The sequence below is a fragment of the Xenia sp. Carnegie-2017 genome, unplaced genomic scaffold (genome assembly GCF_021976095.1).
Source record: "Xenia sp. Carnegie-2017 unplaced genomic scaffold, XeniaSp_v1 HiC_scaffold_155, whole genome shotgun sequence".
In the NCBI taxonomy this organism is placed as follows: domain Eukaryota; kingdom Metazoa; phylum Cnidaria; class Anthozoa; order Malacalcyonacea; family Xeniidae; genus Xenia; species Xenia sp. Carnegie-2017.
In genome coordinates, this window is record NW_025813464.1 from 2,380 (window position 1) to 21,000 (window position 18,621).

Sequence of the window (18,621 nt, forward strand, 5' to 3'; positions counted from 1 at the left end):
ATTTTATATTGTTTGTGCTTGTGTTAAAGCAGGGGTCTCCAAACTTTACAGCCAGAGGGCTACATGAACTTTCATCCAGCATGTTGAGGGCCGACGAACCGTATACCACTGGTCAAAAAGCAATGAAGAAGTATTTTACACTTCACTCTTCTTAAAATTGCCAACATTCATCATCTACTTTTCTTTTTCTTTTGTGCACAAAGTTTATTTTGTTTAATGATATTATTATTTTTTCTCAAGTGTCTCTGCGGGCCGTAGTTTGGAGACCCCTGTGTTAAAGGATGTTGACTTTCATGTGTATTTTCAAGGTCCGAATTATCGCAAAAAAATTGCTTCGCAACTTTTTTCGAATAAGTTCCTACCGACCCCCCGTTCCGATCGACCCCCCCCCCGATTTACTTTCCTCTCGCAATTTTTACAATGCACATGATTACGCTAATATTTTTTATTAATATTAAAAACTATAAACTAAAATCCTCGCATTCGTTCTCTTCCAAATCGGAAAGCGTAGCTGCTGCAATATCAACAACGTTTGTAGATGATGCTGACTTTGATTGCCTTTATGCTGGATACTTTCGTGGTTTTGCACCATTTGGGCGTCTAATCTTTTGCTCTAGCCAATATTGGAGAGCTTCCTCCGCATTGAATTCAGCTAGCGGGCATCCTTCTTCACCAACTCTTAGCTGAGCGTCGAGTCGTTGTGTACTCAAACGATTTCGCAGAGTTGTCTTAATTCTGTTCATTCGGCTAAATAAACGCTCCACCTTGGCATTCGTGAATGGTGTTATGAGCAACAATTCAATTATATGCAGTACAATTTTGCACTCTTTTTGCATTATAACATTTTCCCAGATGCTTTGCCATACATTTACGTATTTTTCCTTTTTTTCTGCTCCAACTATGTAGCTTTTGAGGTGGCACTAGCAGAAGAAATATTCAGTTATCCAACTTTATGATAAGAAAGGAAAACGATGCATTTACTATTCAAACCTTCAAACGATTCCATTCTGAGACGACTTTGTCAATGTTGCATCGATTCTGAATAAGTAAAGCCTGGTAAAACTCTTTCAGTTCTAAAATTGCCTTGTCGCCATACCGCTTAAGTGCTTCGTCGTCCTTGGGCCACATTGCAAAGTCCAATATGACTGGCAGATTTTAAAACACCACACTTTCTCGGAACTCTTCAAATCTTCCTTGCACACTCCTAGACACTGCATTAATCATTTTTTCATAAGTTTTCCATACTTTCCTCCGGGACGCATTAAACCCTTTTAGCTTTATTTTTTGGTAAGAAACATCTTCAGAAACAGAAAAGGCAATGTTACGACATAAAGTATTACATTTACAAAACACTAATTATAACATTTAAAAGTACCTGCTTCATCTTCATCGTCTTCAAGTTCTTCCACTTGATGCCTGGTAATTTTTTGACGTTTTGTCAAAGGTTGGTGAGGTTCTACTGTGTAAAAAAACATTTCAAGCGTTCGTAAAGTCAGGGACTCATTCATCACTTACTTACCGTCGTCGGACGTTGTGAAATTGTCGTTGGGAAATTGTTCATGTGAAACCGGGAAAAGCAATCCTGTATCATCTTCTTAAGGCCATCTGCACTTGTTGATGTAGGTGATTCAATTGCTAAAAACCTTATTTGAAGGATACCTGTCCATTGAAAAAATAGAAATAACGCATCTAAAGACAAGAATCGAAATAATTCAGTTCAGTGTATTGCATTTACCTTCACTGCTTATAAAAAGGAGATACAAAACTTCCTGTTCAGAAACGCCGTTGTCAGTGCTGCCGTCGGTCAACAAAGAAAAATAGCGTGTTTTCTTCAATTCAGACATCAGCTTCTGCTTGAATTTGTCAGCAATTGAATCAGTGATGTTTGCCATAGCACGCTCGTTTCAGAATTTGGAACTGCGAATCATTCCGTTCATTTCGTTTAACGTAATGATGCCCTCACTATCGCTATAGGGTCTTTCTGAAGTGGCTAAATAGTAGGCAGTGTTGAAACGAGTAATCATTACTTTCCTGTCAATCTCTGCCATTTTCATCAAACCGCTTCCAATTGGAGATCGTTCAACAACTTGTGCGCCAAAAATTTCGCCCAAGGACTTCTGATCAAAAAGACGTTTTGCATGTTGATGTGCTTTACCTTGGACATGTTTTTTCAAGCTATCTAATTTGACTGATGTTGTTCCATCTGTCCATGCTTGCGAAAAACCAGCTATTGAAGAAATTGTTGAGGAGAATTCCACACAGACAGAACATTTTAACGCTTCTACTTTTTTCTTATCTGTACTAAGACTTTTGATCAATTTAACGTTTAAATCTCGCCCCAATTTTCTACAGTCTTTTGCTTCGCCATCGTTAACGTATGCAGTGTGTATTAGTTTGTGACTTTGTCACTTCGCGTTTTCAGATAATATTGAAAATGTTACGTTTCATATTACAATTGATAGCGACGTTTTTTAAAAAGTTGCGACCATTTTAGGATAAATTCCTGTTAGTCACATTCCTGAGGCAGATGTAATAGCAACGCTTTGAAATTATGCAAATAGTGCAAGAAATTTGATCATTTGATATTTCTTTTGACGTATTTTAAAACTTAGGGAGTGGTCGCAAAGTATAATAAAAACACATCCATCACAGCAATATAAAAAGAGTGCTTTCAGTAAGCAAATTTACATTAAATAACAAGAAATGCGAAATGAGCTTCGCAATTTTACGAAATTTGCTTCGCAATATTTCGCCAAAATCGAAATCACTTCGCAATTTGCGATTTGCGAAGCGCTAATTCGGACCTTGCTTTGTAGGATGGCATGTTTTGGCCATATAAACTCATGAACATGCTGGTGTATGATTGTTCATGCCAAACAGCTCATCACAAAAGAAGTGTTTCGGTTGTTGATGTTAAAGGTATGTTATATGTAAAATGTGCTGTAAAAGTTTCTTCATTTTAGCTGGGATGGTTCAACACAATTATAATTTTGGATCTTTTTCAATTTTTAGGCACCTTTTGTACTGTTGAGGTACAGTTTTGCTCATGCTCTTCCGAGTTTGTTCAACTCCTGCAATTTGGCCTTTGGGGTGCAACACCTACAAAACCAAGAATTGCATTTGCAATTGAGTTTTTTGAATTGGTTCATTCTGTGCAGATGGAATGCCAGGCATCAATAAAAAGCATTTGTCAGTCATTTGAAGAGTTTAATCATAACCACATATTTTCTTATGCAACACCAAAAATGTATCCTGTCATTATAGATGCTTTTGAAGAATACAGGTAATTGCATGTAGGTCACTGATTTATTGCACTGCTGTACTACGTATGAATTGCTGGGAAAGTTGTAGTCAATTTTATAGCCTAAGAATCTCATCTTAAGAGATGTATTTAATTGGAGGAAATCAAAATGCTAAAGTTTATGATGGGAAAGGATTTTTCCTCAAGTATTACTGTATTGCACTGTATTTTGTTTATGTCATTTGTTTAAGAGTGCATAATTGCTTTCTTTGTGTCATTGTTTTTTTCAGAATTTACAGACATAAACTAAACATGTTGAGCTGTGTTATTCCTGAGCTTGATGAAGGAAATATCTGTCCTGCTTGTCCCAAAGTGAGTATATTTGTATTACTCGTTTAACAATGACAATTTAGTAAAAAGAACATTAGCAATGCTATCTTAAACACCTTTTTGACTGCATCATTTGCATCATTGAACTCAAATACATTGCATGATTTTATCCTTCACCATTTTATTGAAGACTGATGGTGTGATCTTTGAGTCTCTTGATGCTCTTTTTATTGGACGAAGGAAAAAAGCTGGGCAGAGTATTGGAAAACCTCTATTTGAACAGCTGATGTTCTATGATCAGACACATGTTGATCAATTTGTTGCCAATTATACCACACCTACATCAAACAAGGTCAATGTAGCTTTAATATACTTTGTTATTCTAATGAAAATTCAGGCATGGAAGTTACAGTGCTTTGAATATATTTGATTTTTACATTCTCTACCACATAGTTTTATTTTCAATAAATTTGTGCCATGGGCTTTAGGAAATAAAGCTCTTGTATACTTTTTTGTTTGTTACATGTTGATACTTATAGGAGTGTCATGGTTTTTGTGCTGGGAATGCTGTTCGATCAATGAATCGCTACAGAGCTCTTGATGAAACAGCAATCTTTGGACGAGGCTGTCGACATGAGTTTCCTAAAAAATTCTTAAATTTGAAACATGGAGAGGTCTGTTACACATTTTTTCTCTATTTTTACCTAAATGTTCTTGGTTTGAAAGAGGTGGTTAGGATGCATGCATTTAATGGTGTAAATTTATTTTTTTCAGTTGGTTTGCTACTTTGAATGCTTTGTGCAAGTGCTGAAGCTTTTTGCATACATGTGGTTGCATTATTTAAGAAAATATTCTACATATTTTATAGATTGAGCTATGCAGTTATGTTCTCCAAGAATTAGAGAAAGATAATGCTGATAAACCTGCACTCAAAATAAACATATTGTATGATGTTGCATGCATGTTGGTGAAACACTTACAGGTAATATTCAATTGACAATAGTTGCTTTGTTACCTGTTTCCTTAGTCAATAACTTTCCCTCAACACTTTTTTTCTTTGAAAAGGTAGTCTTTCACATGTTTTTTTACTTTGTTTTTACAAAAGAATTTGGAAGATCAATTATTGACATTTTCAATTTTCAATTCCAATTTTTCACTGCTATGGCCATGTTGGACGATGCCAAGTTAGTTGTTATTGTTTTTATTTTTCATACGTATTAACAGATGGTGATACCTGGGTTTTTATGCTGTCTTAACTAATGGTATTGTAGATGATAAAACGATAAAAAATCAATAATTTTTTGCTAAATCTTTCTTGTAAAAGGTTAAATTTAGTCCCCGTCGTAAAGAAGGATTTGGCCTAACTGACGGTGAGATGTTGGAGAGATTGTGGGCTTACATTCGCAAATTTAGTAGAATGACTAAAGAAATGCGTCCAAGTCACAGAGTTGATGTACTCAGTGATGCTCTTTTACATTATGGAAAGAAAACGAAGATTAATTTAGGTATAACTAGTTTTTGTTTCTTTGTTTGAACGTATACATAGCTAACATGTCATTATACTATGTAATAGCAGGTATGAATTAAATTTTGTTTTTTGAGGCAATTTGCTGATGGCAAGGATGAAGCGAGCTGTTGACGTGGAAGAAACTGCAAAATCAGATATTGAAAAGTTATGCAGGTGCTTTCCGTGTGAGTATATGTTTGTATTTGCTGTGTGGTTCTATTTGACACCGATTTTGGATATGAACTATTTACTCACATGAAATCAGTAAATTTTCTTTTTCATTATCTAAAGCTCACAGGATTTCAATAGATGATATTCGTGAGTGGATGAAGGACGAATCGACTTTTTTTGGTCGTGAAGTTGAGACTGGTTAGTATTTGAGAAACTATGGCTTGTAGCTATGGAACAGATTTGACACATAATTATTGATGCTCATTATGTGGAAATGTTTTGCCCACAGAAAACTTTTTAACAAATATACGTAAATCTTCAACAACTTACAGAAGAAGAAGATTGAAATGCAAGTACGTTATATACCTGGACTTGTACGCTGATCTTTACCATCGATGGAATGGTTGCACTGATCCAAGTGAACTGACTGTTCGATTTAATCAGATGAAAAAGTATGTTTGAAAAGTTGAACTTGTTTCTAGAGATATTAAAGTCTTAAACAGTGTGAATTTAGAAAAATGAACTGGGAAAATTTGAAGCTATATGAATGTACGTCGTAACATTGTGAATAATAAGTTGGAATATCGAATAAAAAATTATTTCTTGTTTTTATACGTACGTACAAGTAGAGATGTATATGCAACTTGCAGGTGCTTATCTGACCGTGCCTTATATTTGTAATGATTTGGTATTTACTGTTTAGAATTGACGAGTAGTTGAAGATCATGGAAAGGGAAAACTCAATTTCTGCACGCTGGCAAAATACTGACTCAGAGTACGAAAATGCAAAACGCGAGGTTGCAATTTTACAACGCGAGAAATTGTCAAACTTTCGAATAATATATATTTCAATAATCATGTCATTAAAGACATTATTACATTGTAAATGAAATAAAGCTAATACGTTTGTACGTTATCTAAAAAAAGTAGTTTAACGATTGCCTTACGCGCTGGGTGAAAAAAAACGAATAACCAAAATCTGCCTGGTGATAGTTTTTTCAAAATAATTGATATAAGAACTTTCGATGTCAATTTGGTATGTTTATTGTTTAAAAGTTAAGAAATATTTTGAAATATTTTTCGTCCTGACTAACACTGCATTCTTTCAACAGGGTTATTCAAGAAACATGAAAAAGATGATAAATGAAAGGTAAAAGAAAACTAGATACTTCGCAAAATATTATGGGCTTTCAGTGAGGGAAAACCTTCTTGATAACAATGAAATGGTTAAGGCCATAGAAGCATCACTTTATCATGTTGCTTGAACTGATGAGAACCCACAGCATCATAATTGCCCCGGTGGAGAACACAGTTAATGTGGTTAGGAAAGAAATAAAGATAATTACAATCATAGTTCATCCAATGATTTCTCTCAATCTCCAGTGACTATTTTGTTCAATGCGTATAACCTATTACTTTCAATCATAATTCAGAAGAAGGAGGAGGAGGTGATGAAGAGGAGGTAATTTTTTATTACTGATTTATCAAAGCAGCCTGCTTTCTATAGTAGAGAAGTATAAGACGATTTAAATTTTCAATCGCTCAATTTAACTTTTGCGATAATGTAGGTCTTATTATGATTTAATTTATATACGTATATATATCACAAGTCTTTTCTATGTTGGTATACGAATCAGTCATTTTCTTCCATAAACTGATATAAAAGTTTCATGTATAATATCATCATAAACTTTGTATGTTGTTACAAAAAGAAAACATTCCACTATATGATAAAAGCAAAAAATATAGAACTTTTACAAACAAATCTGTTTATAAAATAATAAGTGGAAAATATTTGCAAAAAGTGTCATAAAATTATTATTGTACGCGTAGTTTACTATATCTTTACAGGATCAAGAAAAAATCGTTCGTGCAATAGATGTTTTAATTTTTTGTTTGTTCATAATCGATCTCGCAAGACCAAATGTATCTATTAATTTTCTTATTATTGAAGTTAAACGAGCATAGTTTTAAGTATTATTGCACAAATTGATGCATTAATTATTTTTATATTTTTTACGTAACAGGCCACAAATAATATGCGCCATGTGATGGACATGGACATGACGAATTGTGATGGTAAAAAATCTATTTTAATCATTTTCTCCATTTTTCTTGACAGGCTACAAATTATCAAATGGTCGATATGATCGAAACGTTTTATGTTCGTAGGAAGCTTAATATATGTGATAACTGGAACTAGACCAGATTTATGTTATATTATTACAAAACTATCTCAGAAAATGTCTGAACCCACACAAGCCGATTTATCCACTGCCAAACATGTTTTAAGATATATAAAAGGGACACAAGAGGTTGGATTAGTCTTTCAAAATAAGATTCACAACTTAAACTTACAGGTTTCTGTGACTCAGATTGGGGAGCGTCTATAATTAAAAGATAGACGAAGTATTACAGGTTATAATTTTCAGCTTTCACAAGAAGGTCCTCTCATATCATGGAAGAGCCAAAAACAAACAACTGTAGCAATATCAACGTGTGAAGCAGAATATATTGCCCTAGCAAATGCAATTCAAGAAGCGAAGTATTTAATGCAAATTTGTTTAGATATGAAGGTAAGTATAATGGAAGGTAGGTCTTTTCTTTTAATGGATAACCAAGGAGCAATGATCATGTTCGATGTAAATATTGTGAAGAATAACACAAGCCAATGTGACTGCTTTAGGCCTTAGGAAACGTACGGTAGAAATTCTAAAGTGCGCATAAGTAAGGCCAAGGTAGTATCAGTTTACGAATAATAATAATAATAATAATAATAATAATAATAATAATAATAAAAAGATAAAAATAAAATGTAGGATACCTTACTGTGTGCTATTATATAAAGTTTAAATATATGTTTGAGGTATAAGCTGTCATACGAAAGCAGCAATTTTATATAGTGGTTTTTATTTCATTCATTCAGAAAACTGTGTACCGATGACGTCATGTTTGATGCACAACATTGACAGTAAAGATGCTCAGATTTGAATGTAAAAGTATTAATAAACATTTACAAAGTTGAATGACTCGTTTTTTAAGTTTGTTCATTTTTTGCAAGAAATTGACGTTAGTTAAGACCTTCTGATGCATGCTGCTCAGCGATTCATTCCAAAATAGCTTAGATTACAAATGAAAAAATTTTCTTCAAATATTGGGCTTGAGGAGCGCAGAAAAATAATTGAAAAGCCACGGCAAAATTGCGACAAACTTACTGTGCCCAAACTCAATGAGCTTATATGGTCAAGCCTTAAAAATTTCCATCGTCAGCGAGATTTGCGTACCGCAGTTCTACAAGATTCTAGTGTGTGTGTCGCAAGTTCTCTCTCAGTTACTGTCGATGACCAATTAAAATGCTGAGAGACAAAGTCTTGCTGGACTTTCGCGCCATTACGACTACGCTCTTTGATGCCGTTGCCTTATTAGTGCATGTAAATTTTAGAGCTGTCATACAAGCGTCGACGTGTAGGCCCACCCATATTTTTCCCCATCCCCCTCTCCTCCACTCTAGCCATTGTACCAATACTCGTGCTCTAAATACTGGTCAATTCATGTGCAGTACTCTCTCTCCTACAGTTCCTGCACTCCTCGCTAATGACTAATAGAATTTTATTTAAACTTCGATTTAAGGTAAGTCTCGTTTAATTTCCAATTGTTAACAAAGTGAGACACCTAAGAATCATTGAATGTGAAGAAATGATTAATACAGCAAAGTTTGATCATAGCATGACCTTAAGATGGACTCTGTTTTTAAAATTACTACCAAATAATTGCCAGATGACAAGGATTGTTTCGGCCAAATTTGGTCTTAACAATGTTTTTCGTTGTGCAGCTACATTGCAATGAATGAAAAAGTGTCGCACTTTGCTCAAGATAATGCTAAGATATGACGGGAAAAGCGACGAAAGTGTTTTATGGCTAATGACGAGTCACGGTTTTCTAATATGTCTCATCAAAAAAAATTAATAACTGTTGATGTAAATGACAAGTTTTAGCTCTACAAGCTGGATTTCTTTGTATACGATTCAAAAATAAAGTTTGAAATATTAATTGCAATTCTAAGAAAAATACCAACGTTTACCAATACAAAGGCAGATAAAGAAACAAAAACTCAAATTAAAGTGTTGAGGAACAAGTTTCACTAATCGGAGCGCACATCGTCATCTTTGAGAGATAAGTAGTTTATAAGAAGACAGACATATTAAAATAGTCTTATCACTTCAGCACTTTCAGTTGGTCCACAAGCTTTGCTTTTATTATTTAAATCTACAGCTTGGATCGTGAATTGAAACACCGACGTTAGAGCTCTACAGTTGTAAACGTATTTTTTTTTGTCAAATTCAATTTCGGTCTATTCCCTTATGCAGTGAACGATTCTGACGATGAACTTTTGATTGAAACTCAAAAAAGAGCCGAACACCAACCGTTGTTGGAGTGATTTTTAATTTAATAAGCATGCATAAATATTGCACACAAAAAACAAACTTTTGTTTCTTAGAATCTAACTTGGAAATATTTGAAATACAAATACTTCATCGAAATTTCAAATCAGAACATGGTCAAACCAGGTTTTAACAATTATAGCTACTTAGCTACGAACAATCACCCATAAACCGGAAGAACGGCAAAGTTAATTCTCGCTACCTTCGGCAATCTTTGTTGTGTATTTACGACAATACTAAATACACGACGATAACAACAAATGGAGAAAGAATAAATTGACCCGCTTTGTCAAAACCTTAGAAAGGGAAAATATATAACAGGTGCAACTTCGAATCCTACCTTCCCTGCCAGCCAGCGAGAAGTTCTGCACGACCAAGATACGTTTTGAAATATTGCTTATTTCCACTTTTGCATTCTACAAAATTTAATGCAACATTATAGGAAGCTCATAATCGCACCGAAAAAGAAAAGAACCAACTGCCTAACCATAGCTCAATAAACGTGTAGGATATCTCTCGAGCAAGCATGAACTAAAAACTCAACGAAAATTTTAAAATTCCACAAAGTGCCTCATTACGTTCCTATTTTTTTCTCCAGCTTCCTAATTTTTAAAATATTGTGAATAGGCGGAAAGATTTTATGCCTTCTTGTATTCATCACAGGTTACTCAACTTTTTCACTTCTTGCACGTTAAATACAACGACAGTTGCATATATTTTTTTCAACAGCACTGACGACAAAACCATTGTAACACTTGCATGTGATCTTATATTAAATTAGGCTTCAAACGCAGACCAAGAACTGTCAATGGTGATGAAGGTAGATAATCAAAATGAATACAAGTGTTCAGTCCTCTATTTCCCAACAAACGTTTCCCAACAAGCGAAGGTCGCAGCGGAGGATCTAAAAAACGTTTACTCCTCATTTGACTCTGAAGATGACTACCGCTAAGGTTGTCGAAACGTCAGTCAACAACATCAAAAACAGTCCTTCTCAGGACTTTATTAACCTGGACGATCATCACTTACAAACATATAACGATACTCCCGGGTTCAAACCATTTACTTTATTACGATCATTTGGACGACAGAGCGAACAACTTGCTAACGACTACATACGTTTTGCAAGCAACGTCAGACGCATACGCCAACAACTCTGGTTCAACCACCGCTGCAAGGATTTTGGTCTCGTTCCGACAGGACTTAGAATTAAGTCTCCGTTGAACACACAAGAGGCTATTCAGATTGTCAAATCCACCAGCAGACGACTGATACACACAATACAATGACGTAAGAACCAGACAATAAATACGGCTAACCTGACGTTTACTCCTCATTTGACTCTGAAGATGACTACCGCTAAGGTTGTCGAAACGTCAGTCAACAACATCAAAAACAGTCCTTCTCAGGACTTTATTAACCTGGACGATCATCACTTACAAACATATAACGATACTCCCGGGTTCAAACCATTTACTTTATTACGATCATTTGGACGACAGAGCGAACAACTTGCTAACGACTACATACGTTTTGCAAGCAACGTCAGACGCATACGCCAACAACTCTGGTTCAACCACCGCTGCAAGGATTTTGGTCTCGTTCCGACAGGACTTAGAATTAAGTCTCCGTTGAACACACAAGAGGCTATTCAGATTGTCAAATCCACCAGCAGACGACTGATACACACAATACAATGACGTAAGAACCAGACAATAAATACGGCTAACCTGACGTTTACTCCTCATTTGACTCTGAAGATGACTACCGCTAAGGTTGTCGAAACGTCAGTCAACAACATCAAAAACAGTCCTTCTCAGGACTTTATTAACCTGGACGATCATCACTTACAAACATATAACGATACTCCCGGGTTCAAACCATTTACTTTATTACGATCATTTGGACGACAGAGCGAACAACTTGCTAACGACTACATACGTTTTGCAAGCAACGTCAGACGCATACGCCAACAACTCTGGTTCAACCACCGCTGCAAGGATTTTGGTCTCGTTCCGACAGGACTTAGAATTAAGTCTCCGTTGAACACACAAGAGGCTATTCAGATTGTCAAATCCACCAGCAGACGACTGATACACACAATACAATGACGTAAGAACCAGACAATAAATACGGCTAACCTGACGTTTACTCCTCATTTGACTCTGAAGATGACTACCGCTAAGGTTGTCGAAACGTCAGTCAACAACATCAAAACAGTCCTTCTCAGGACTTTATTAACCTGGACGATCATCACTTACAAACATATAACGATACTCCGGGTTCAAACCATTTACTTTAAAAGGAGTGAAACACAAAAATGTCAACAAATGTCAACAATTTTGACATGTTGCGCGATGAACATAAAATTTTCTAAAATTTTTCACCGCACATGACAAACTTTCACCAGGTCGATTAAATTAAATTTCAAACCTTTCATTTTCTTTGAGCAAGAAGTTAAAATTTAAGCTTTTACAAAGTGCTCTCCCAATTTTAGAGATAAATTTTTCTGATTGTTTTTACTTTTAGATAAATCAGACAATGCCAAAATACATGGATGTTGATGAAATGATAGTTTGCTGGACATTTTTTAAATGGTCTAATTTTTTTATACATGCTGTAAAGCACAATATCTCCTTTTAGATCTTAGTCTTCAATCTATATTTATACAAGAACAATTTACCTGTAACGAACGGATGCCACCTTTTCTTCTTCTTCATTATCTTCAGCAATGAAAGGATTTGGTTTATCAAACTTCTCTTTTTCCTCTGAGAGTTTCAAGACTTGCTGTGAGAAATTTTGGTTTATAAAAGTTGCTTCCAGACCAAGGTTCGTCGTAGAGTTTATGCTTTTCTCTGCATTATCATCTATAGGTGTTTCCACAGTTGTTCCATTAACGGTCAAAAGATCTAAAAAACATGGATCAATAATAAAAAAACAGCTTGTTGTTTCTTAAATTATCAATTAAAACTAAAAATTTACAAACCAAATGCTGATTCATCTCTCATGTGAAAAAACAGTTTTGAGGCAACACGCTAAAATCACATCTCCAGAGGAATTTAACAAAATCATAAAAACACAAATCATCGTTTTCTATAATCAAATTAAAAGCAGCCAATATAGAAATACAGATCGAAGGACAAAATGTAAATCTATCTAATGGCTGCTTGTCATTTATGTCTTCCACCATGACGTCTCTTCGATGGAGTTTTCTTTTCAAGTTTATGAGCAAAACTTTCACGACAAATGGGACAGCGTGTTCTAAAGGACAGAAAAAATATTTCTCATAATCATAAAATTGACTGTTGGACAATGTCAGGAGATGACGTTCGGTATAACGTCAGTAGCGCATAAATGACGTTTGGTTTAACGTCAGTAATACATAAAGTTGGATTAATTTTTGGATTTTCGTTCAACTTACATTCCTCTTCGAATCATTTCATTGGCGCATTCTTTATGAACTTTATGAGAACATGGTAATATTTGACAACCTGTGAAAGCATCCTACAATAAAATATTGAAAATATTTTAAAGATTTGGATATGAATTTGACTAAATATTACAAAATGAAAGACGAGCAGCAACTATAATGAATATTTACCATTTGTAGCGGGGTAGAGATAAAATGAGACGGATTGTGTCGTAAGCAAAAGCAGTTTTACATGTTTGAAAATGTAGATCGTCCAGGTTGGTATAGCCCTGAAAAGGATTGTTTTTGTTGTTGTTGACTGACGATTCGACGACCTTAGAGGTAGTCATCTTCAGAGTCAAAAAAAGTCAGAAGCAGTTTTAGTTTCGAGAAAAGAATTATTGAATAATGATAGTGTGAAGTATTGTGAGAAAATAATAAAGTTGATAGTAAAAAAGTCGAAAAAAAGGCATCCGTTATCCGTTATGGTGACAGTTGACTTGAAGAGAGATATATCATTTAAAGGTCGATAAAATTTACCTAACAATGGTGAAAGTGCCATACACACAACAGCAACTCGTGTATATAACACTGAAAAGTCAAGAATAATTTGTTTTATTCTATTCATTGTGCCAAAATAAATCAGCAGGAAATGTTTACCTCTAAACATATACAACCATCATGTGCAGAGTTTTCTCTACATTTATGATTACCACGCAGTTGTAAAGTTTACAAACATCGCAATGAAAAGAACGATCTCTGTGAACTCTAATGAAATACAAACGTGTCAAAAATCAGTTTAGTGCTTAATATTTATGATTATCTAACAAATGAGATCAATCGGTTATGATTGGAAAACGTGTTTTTATTTGGGTACATTTGAGTACCTGCAAATTCCACATTTCTCGCAATGATAAGGATGGTCGTCTTTGCCAGTAAGGTGTTTACTTAAAGCGCAGAAATATTTGGCAAATTTAACACCACAATTCGTGCACTTTTCACCAAACTAGCGAATTTCAAATGAGAATAGGAAAAATTAAATGAAATGTTTTTACGACCATAACAAACAAATTTCATTTAACTATTCTCGTATGTTTAGAGTAGTTTTTTGTGTTATTTTACAGCATGAAAATATATTACCTTTTGTACGTTGCTACAATAAGCACATTTCACATCTACTGCATCACGTGATTTAAGCTTCTTGTTGCCACACGCACTTTGATTGTTATGACAACGATGACATGGATAAAACTGCTCACAACAATCAAATTTAACAAAACAATGTCTTTTATAGTGACTACATAACCAGTTACCTTCACGAGACGTGAACACCACTTCAGAGTTCTGGGAATTATTATTGAACTTTGAGTGTTTCTTACCATTACTGCCTGGAAATTGAATACCTTTTGGGAGACCAGAGGATCGCAAAGGATTGCTTGCATTGTTGAATGACGTATCTGTTGAAAGTTAATTATAAACAAAATTTTGCATTAGTAACGTAGGAAAATAAAATCAATGAACTACATTGTTTTCAAACATTTTTTCTCAAAGTTTCTTCTCACATTCAAAATCATTGAAATGAATATAACTAAAACACAAACTGCGACGAGAAGGACATCTTGGTTAGGAATATTATTTTGTTTTTTAAAATGTATTAATTTTATTTCATTGCGTTGTTGCGATTTTTGGGTCGAAATTTTCGTGTGTTTGTCGCACTATTTCTTCGGCGTCTATATCGTATGCTTTTCACATGCACTATGGGGAAAAAGAAATGAAAAAACAAAAAAAAGTAGAAATTGCAACATTTAACTTTCCCGTAGGAACAAGGTTTCAAGATATATTCAGTTTAATGATCAAGATATATTGACCAAATGATCACAGCCATCGAGAGCTAAAACATAGTGTTGACGTTGTTGAGTACTTTAACATTTTAGGAGAAAATTGGAGAAACTGTCAAAAACTGCTCAATAATACACATTTTCTTTTGGCGACATTACAATTCTATGTGAATGACTGGCAAGCTACGAAAAAGTTATCGGTGGTCATCTTCTAATCAAAGAATCCTACCGAAAGATCATCGATGAACTTTATCAATCTTGGCTTGTTCTTTTGTATAAATGGATTAAGAGGAATCATATATGGTTCCTAAAAGTGAATAAAACTAGTGATGTCATATCGCACAACAAAAATAATAAATCATGACGTAATTACTTTGGCCCCAAATTCTATTAAATTGGCTAAATTCTGTAAACACTTGGCAACCATCGTTAAAGTCCGGCTGGCCATGGGCGAAGGTGTATCTACAAACGTAGTAAAAAAGTATCAACACAAATCCATCAAATGAAATATGGAAATGAATACGTCACCTACCTGACATCATATTACATATTCTTGGATTCATGATGGCCGGGCAGAAACAACGTAAAAATAAAACGCACTGTAAATGAAACAAGACAATACACTTACGTAACTTAAGTTTGTCACTCTTACTTTTGCACAATTCACCAACCTGACAACTCTTGTTTTTAATGTTTCATGTTCTGGCCATTTTCAAGCACGGTTCGTTGTAAACATCCAAAAGATAACGTAATAACCTGTTAAAAGAAGATATTGAACGTCATAAATAAAAAATTTTATCATCTAGCAAAATATACATCACTTACATTGGACATTTATCTGTTGAGTTTACGATCGAATCTAAAGCTTCGTCAAGAAATTCTATCAACGATGTCAAATTACCAACCGCATTCTCGTCTTTCCCAAGTCTGGCCGGATTGAACTTTATGCAATATAATTATATAGCATCGTACATAAATAAATATAATATAATTGCATGATGATACAAAGTAAAAATAAATTATATAGCATCGTACATAGTAACTATAATATCATAAAAATACCACCTAGTTGGTGATAGAATTCATTTCATGACTACGAACTGTAGGGATTCATGGATGACGCAAACACTGCCTTTTAACTCATTTAATTTCTCCAACAACTACCATTTAATTTCTCCAACAACTACCATTTAATTTCTCCAACAACTACCATTTAATTTCTCCAACAACTACAAATTTAAGAATACCATATGTAATATACAAACAATAGTTGACTTTGGTAAAACAGTCTACAGAACCATATTCTGAATTCTCTCCCCCTAGCAAGAAATCTACGATAAAACTAAGCTGAAATTGTGAATTCTTTTCTTCCGGAAAGAATTCTCCGAAAACACTTTCACTGTGCCATAATTGTGAATTCTTTTCTCTCGCGAGAATTCGAGAGATCCGTGAAAACAGTTCGTGAGTTCAGTAGACATGAAAATCGGCAATCTTTACCTTCATTAAACTTGATATCATCAACGAGGAATTGTGCTCAGAAATCAAGAACTCTCCGCTTGTTGCCCTTTTACCAACAACACGAGCTTGATGCTCAACAGACTAAAAAGAACACATTCAATAAACAGAGATGAGCAAGATGTCCTCTCCTGATACATAGACGGTATTGTTATTGAACATTATGTAAGTTTGTGAATTATTTATGATTATTAAATCCTTTTTCTATGTTATTATTACAGTTTGTTTCTATGCACAATATGATGTGAGATATTACTGGGCAATAAGTTAAATGAAATGACAAAACTTTATACAATCGAATATAATACACATAGTTTAAAACAAAAAAAAATTTGTTAACCTAGACTTAGAAAATTATCGTATCCCTTCACATCACCACGTCACGTCATGGAATCAGAGGTGTAACTAGAATGTTAATTGGGGGAGGTGTATATTCATATATTCAGTTGTGCTCTACTGATTTCTTTTGAAATTCAATTCACGTTCAAAAGAAATCAGTAAGGCACAACGGATTTTATAAGAATATGCCCTCCCCACACACCTCAATTAACGTTCTAGTTACTCCTCTGTATGGAATAACTATGTATTGACAAACTTATCACATCACATATACTGTTTTATCGTTTTCGTTTTAAAATAGTGTAAATATACCAAAATATTTTATTCGATGTTTCCTCAGCATAAAACAATAAATTTCTAAACAAATAAATAACGCTAATGATCTAACATTTACATAGCAGGACCAAACATTGCGGGCTAACAACGCAACTACTAAAAATGCTACGTAATTTCCGCGACTAACGAATCATGGAACATCTACGCATGTCATAACTTGTTATTTAGTTATCAATGTTATTTAGTTACGTGTTTTTAGTTGTAGATCATCCAGGTTAGTAGGACTGCTGGTGTTGATGTTGACTGACGTTTTAACAACCTGAGCGGTAGTCATCTTCAGAGTTCATGTGTCATTGCGTGTAGAGGAAATGTGTCGGTGTGTGGGCATCAATTGTGTATTGTCATCGTAGAATAGGCTCAAGTAAATAAATTGCTCGTTCGTTTGAGGTTGTGAATAAGTCGTTTGTAAGGTGTCGGTAATTGTTGTGATCTGTTTAGTGAGTAATGTTCTAATATTACTAATATTACTTAGTTTTTGCCAAATGCGTAGTTACGTGATGTTGCAAGCTGCTATTTTGCGTAATGTTGGGTTATGTAATATTTTAAGATGTTATGATATTGCTGTATGTTGGGTTACGTAATGTTGTATAATGTAATGTTGCTCTACGTTGGGTTACATAAGTGATATTGTAAGTTTTTGTGATGTTTCCGATAACGGGCTTACACGATGTTATAGCTAAGTTGCTACAATGTTGCTGAATGTTGAGTAACGGAAACTTTATCAAATATTACACTGCAAACAGTACTTCCGCAGTGAAAAAATGGCATGTTGATAAAAACGTATTACCCTAACAAGCTGTTGAGCCTCGTCAATGAACTTCTTCGACATCCTCATAAGATCCTTTGCAACCATCTTGGAAAGTTGTCGAAAAATGGAACCAAGTTTCGGAACGATGCTATCTCTGATATTTCGGCAATCAACCATTAATAAACCATTAGTTGTGCAGAATGACTTCGTGAACAGTTCTAATTCTACCATCCAGGTATTAATCTGTCTAAGTTGTTTCTAAAAAATGTACATAGAAAAATGTCAGTTAATTTCCATGTTTCTTCAGGCTTCTCAGTCAAACAGGCTGCTGAATGAATTTTGGATCATTTTTAAAAACATATTAATAGCATATTGATGAAAACACTTCCCTGGAGACTTATTTTCAATTGATGATACATGGCATTTATATTACATCTTGCATACTTGAAATACAGTGCGGTGAGGGAGGGGAGGGAGGTTGTAGTGGATAACGAATAATCTCCACTGGATCGGATTGAGCTTTCACACGAATATTCTTGACCAAAAACTGAGATGACAAAGCCGATGTGACAAGAGCGTCACAGTGACAACGGCTGTATGAAGCTGGACTGTATAATTATGTACAATTTCATTTTCTCCTTTCTGTTTCCTATTTAACTTTTCGTCATCCAGTAAAGTTGAAATTTTACGCGGTATAAAAATGGTGGTGTGCTGAGGTTGAGGTATATGCTCGAGGTATAATAAG

General features: G+C 34.6%; 5 protein-coding genes across 6 annotated transcripts; 2 read left to right on the plus strand and 3 right to left on the minus strand.

The window, feature by feature from the left end:
- Window positions 1-433: 433 nt before the first annotated feature.
- Window positions 434-1,151, minus strand: LOC124435789 (zinc finger protein 862-like). The gene is made up of 2 exons (XM_046985743.1): window positions 991-1,151; window positions 434-920 (listed from the first exon to the last, which is right to left on the minus strand). Exons 1-2 carry the CDS (start codon window positions 1,126-1,128, stop codon window positions 561-563), a joined length of 498 nt encoding a protein of 165 aa, XP_046841699.1. The 5' UTR covers window positions 1,129-1,151; the 3' UTR covers window positions 434-560.
- A 1,469-nt stretch (window positions 1,152-2,620) lies between these two features.
- Window positions 2,621-4,444, plus strand: LOC124435787. Its single transcript, XM_046985741.1, has 6 exons — window positions 2,621-2,919; window positions 3,013-3,283; window positions 3,532-3,613; window positions 3,762-3,923; window positions 4,111-4,245; window positions 4,346-4,444. Exons 1-6 carry the CDS (start codon window positions 2,823-2,825, stop codon window positions 4,442-4,444), a joined length of 846 nt encoding a protein of 281 aa, XP_046841697.1. The 5' UTR covers window positions 2,621-2,822.
- Window positions 4,445-4,696: 252 nt separating this feature from the next.
- On the plus strand, window positions 4,697-5,595 carry LOC124435790. The gene is made up of 5 exons (XM_046985745.1): window positions 4,697-4,755; window positions 4,907-5,076; window positions 5,174-5,263; window positions 5,370-5,447; window positions 5,582-5,595. Exons 1-5 carry the CDS (start codon window positions 4,733-4,735, stop codon window positions 5,593-5,595), a joined length of 375 nt encoding a protein of 124 aa, XP_046841701.1. The 5' UTR covers window positions 4,697-4,732.
- Window positions 5,596-12,488: 6,893 nt separating this feature from the next.
- Window positions 12,489-15,501, minus strand: LOC124435788 (RING finger and CHY zinc finger domain-containing protein 1-like). Its single transcript, XM_046985742.1, is given in 10 exon segments — window positions 12,489-12,600; window positions 12,678-12,952; window positions 13,113-13,195; window positions 13,761-13,825; window positions 13,828-13,868; window positions 13,988-14,106; window positions 14,241-14,567; window positions 15,168-15,245; window positions 15,312-15,400; window positions 15,471-15,501. Coding segments are annotated over 9 exon segments (924 nt in total). The 3' UTR covers window positions 12,489-12,600; window positions 12,678-12,861.
- A 223-nt stretch (window positions 15,502-15,724) lies between these two features.
- Window positions 15,725-18,136, minus strand: LOC124435791. Of its 2 annotated transcripts, none has more exons than XM_046985746.1 (3): window positions 17,916-18,136; window positions 16,436-16,537; window positions 15,725-15,879 (listed from the first exon to the last, which is right to left on the minus strand). In XM_046985746.1, exons 1-3 carry the CDS (start codon window positions 18,105-18,107, stop codon window positions 15,760-15,762), a joined length of 414 nt encoding a protein of 137 aa, XP_046841702.1. In that variant the 5' UTR covers window positions 18,108-18,136; the 3' UTR covers window positions 15,725-15,759. The 2 variants fall into 2 exon arrangements, with proteins under 2 accessions (XP_046841702.1, XP_046841703.1); XM_046985747.1 differs by lacking the exon at window positions 15,725-15,879 and adding an exon at window positions 15,976-16,167.
- Window positions 18,137-18,621: the final 485 nt, after the last annotated feature.

What these genes read in the sequence shown, in the direction of transcription:
- LOC124435787 (XM_046985741.1), top strand. Translation starts at nt 2,823, where the DNA reads ATGTTTTGGCCATATAAACTCATGAACATGCTGGTGTATGATTGTTCA. An exon ending in TTCGGTTGTTGATGTTAAAG is followed by an intron (nt 2,920 to 3,012) that starts GTATGTTATATG and finishes TTCAATTTTTAG; the next exon opens with GCACCTTTTGTACTGTTGAG. An exon ending in TCTGTCCTGCTTGTCCCAAA is followed by an intron (nt 3,614 to 3,761) that starts GTGAGTATATTT and finishes ATTTTATTGAAG; the next exon opens with ACTGATGGTGTGATCTTTGA.
- LOC124435791 (XM_046985746.1), bottom strand. Translation starts at nt 18,107, where the DNA reads ATGGTAGAATTAGAACTGTTCACGAAGTCATTCTGCACAACTAATGGT. An exon ending in AGGCTCAACAGCTTGTTAGG is followed by an intron (nt 16,538 to 17,915) that starts GTAATACGTTTT and finishes TGTTCTTTTTAG; the next exon opens with TCTGTTGAGCATCAAGCTCG. An exon ending in TGATATCAAGTTTAATGAAG is followed by an intron (nt 15,880 to 16,435) that starts GTAAAGATTGCC and finishes TATTGCATAAAG; the next exon opens with TTCAATCCGGCCAGACTTGG.
- LOC124435789 (XM_046985743.1), bottom strand. Translation starts at nt 1,128, where the DNA reads ATGTGGCCCAAGGACGACGAAGCACTTAAGCGGTATGGCGACAAGGCA. An exon ending in CAGAATGGAATCGTTTGAAG is followed by an intron (nt 921 to 990) that starts GTTTGAATAGTA and finishes TTCTTCTGCTAG; the next exon opens with TGCCACCTCAAAAGCTACAT.
- LOC124435790 (XM_046985745.1), top strand. Translation starts at nt 4,733, where the DNA reads ATGGCCATGTTGGACGATGCCAA. An exon ending in GCCATGTTGGACGATGCCAA is followed by an intron (nt 4,756 to 4,906) that starts GTTAGTTGTTAT and finishes GGTTAAATTTAG; the next exon opens with TCCCCGTCGTAAAGAAGGAT. An exon ending in GAAAACGAAGATTAATTTAG is followed by an intron (nt 5,077 to 5,173) that starts GTATAACTAGTT and finishes TTGTTTTTTGAG; the next exon opens with GCAATTTGCTGATGGCAAGG.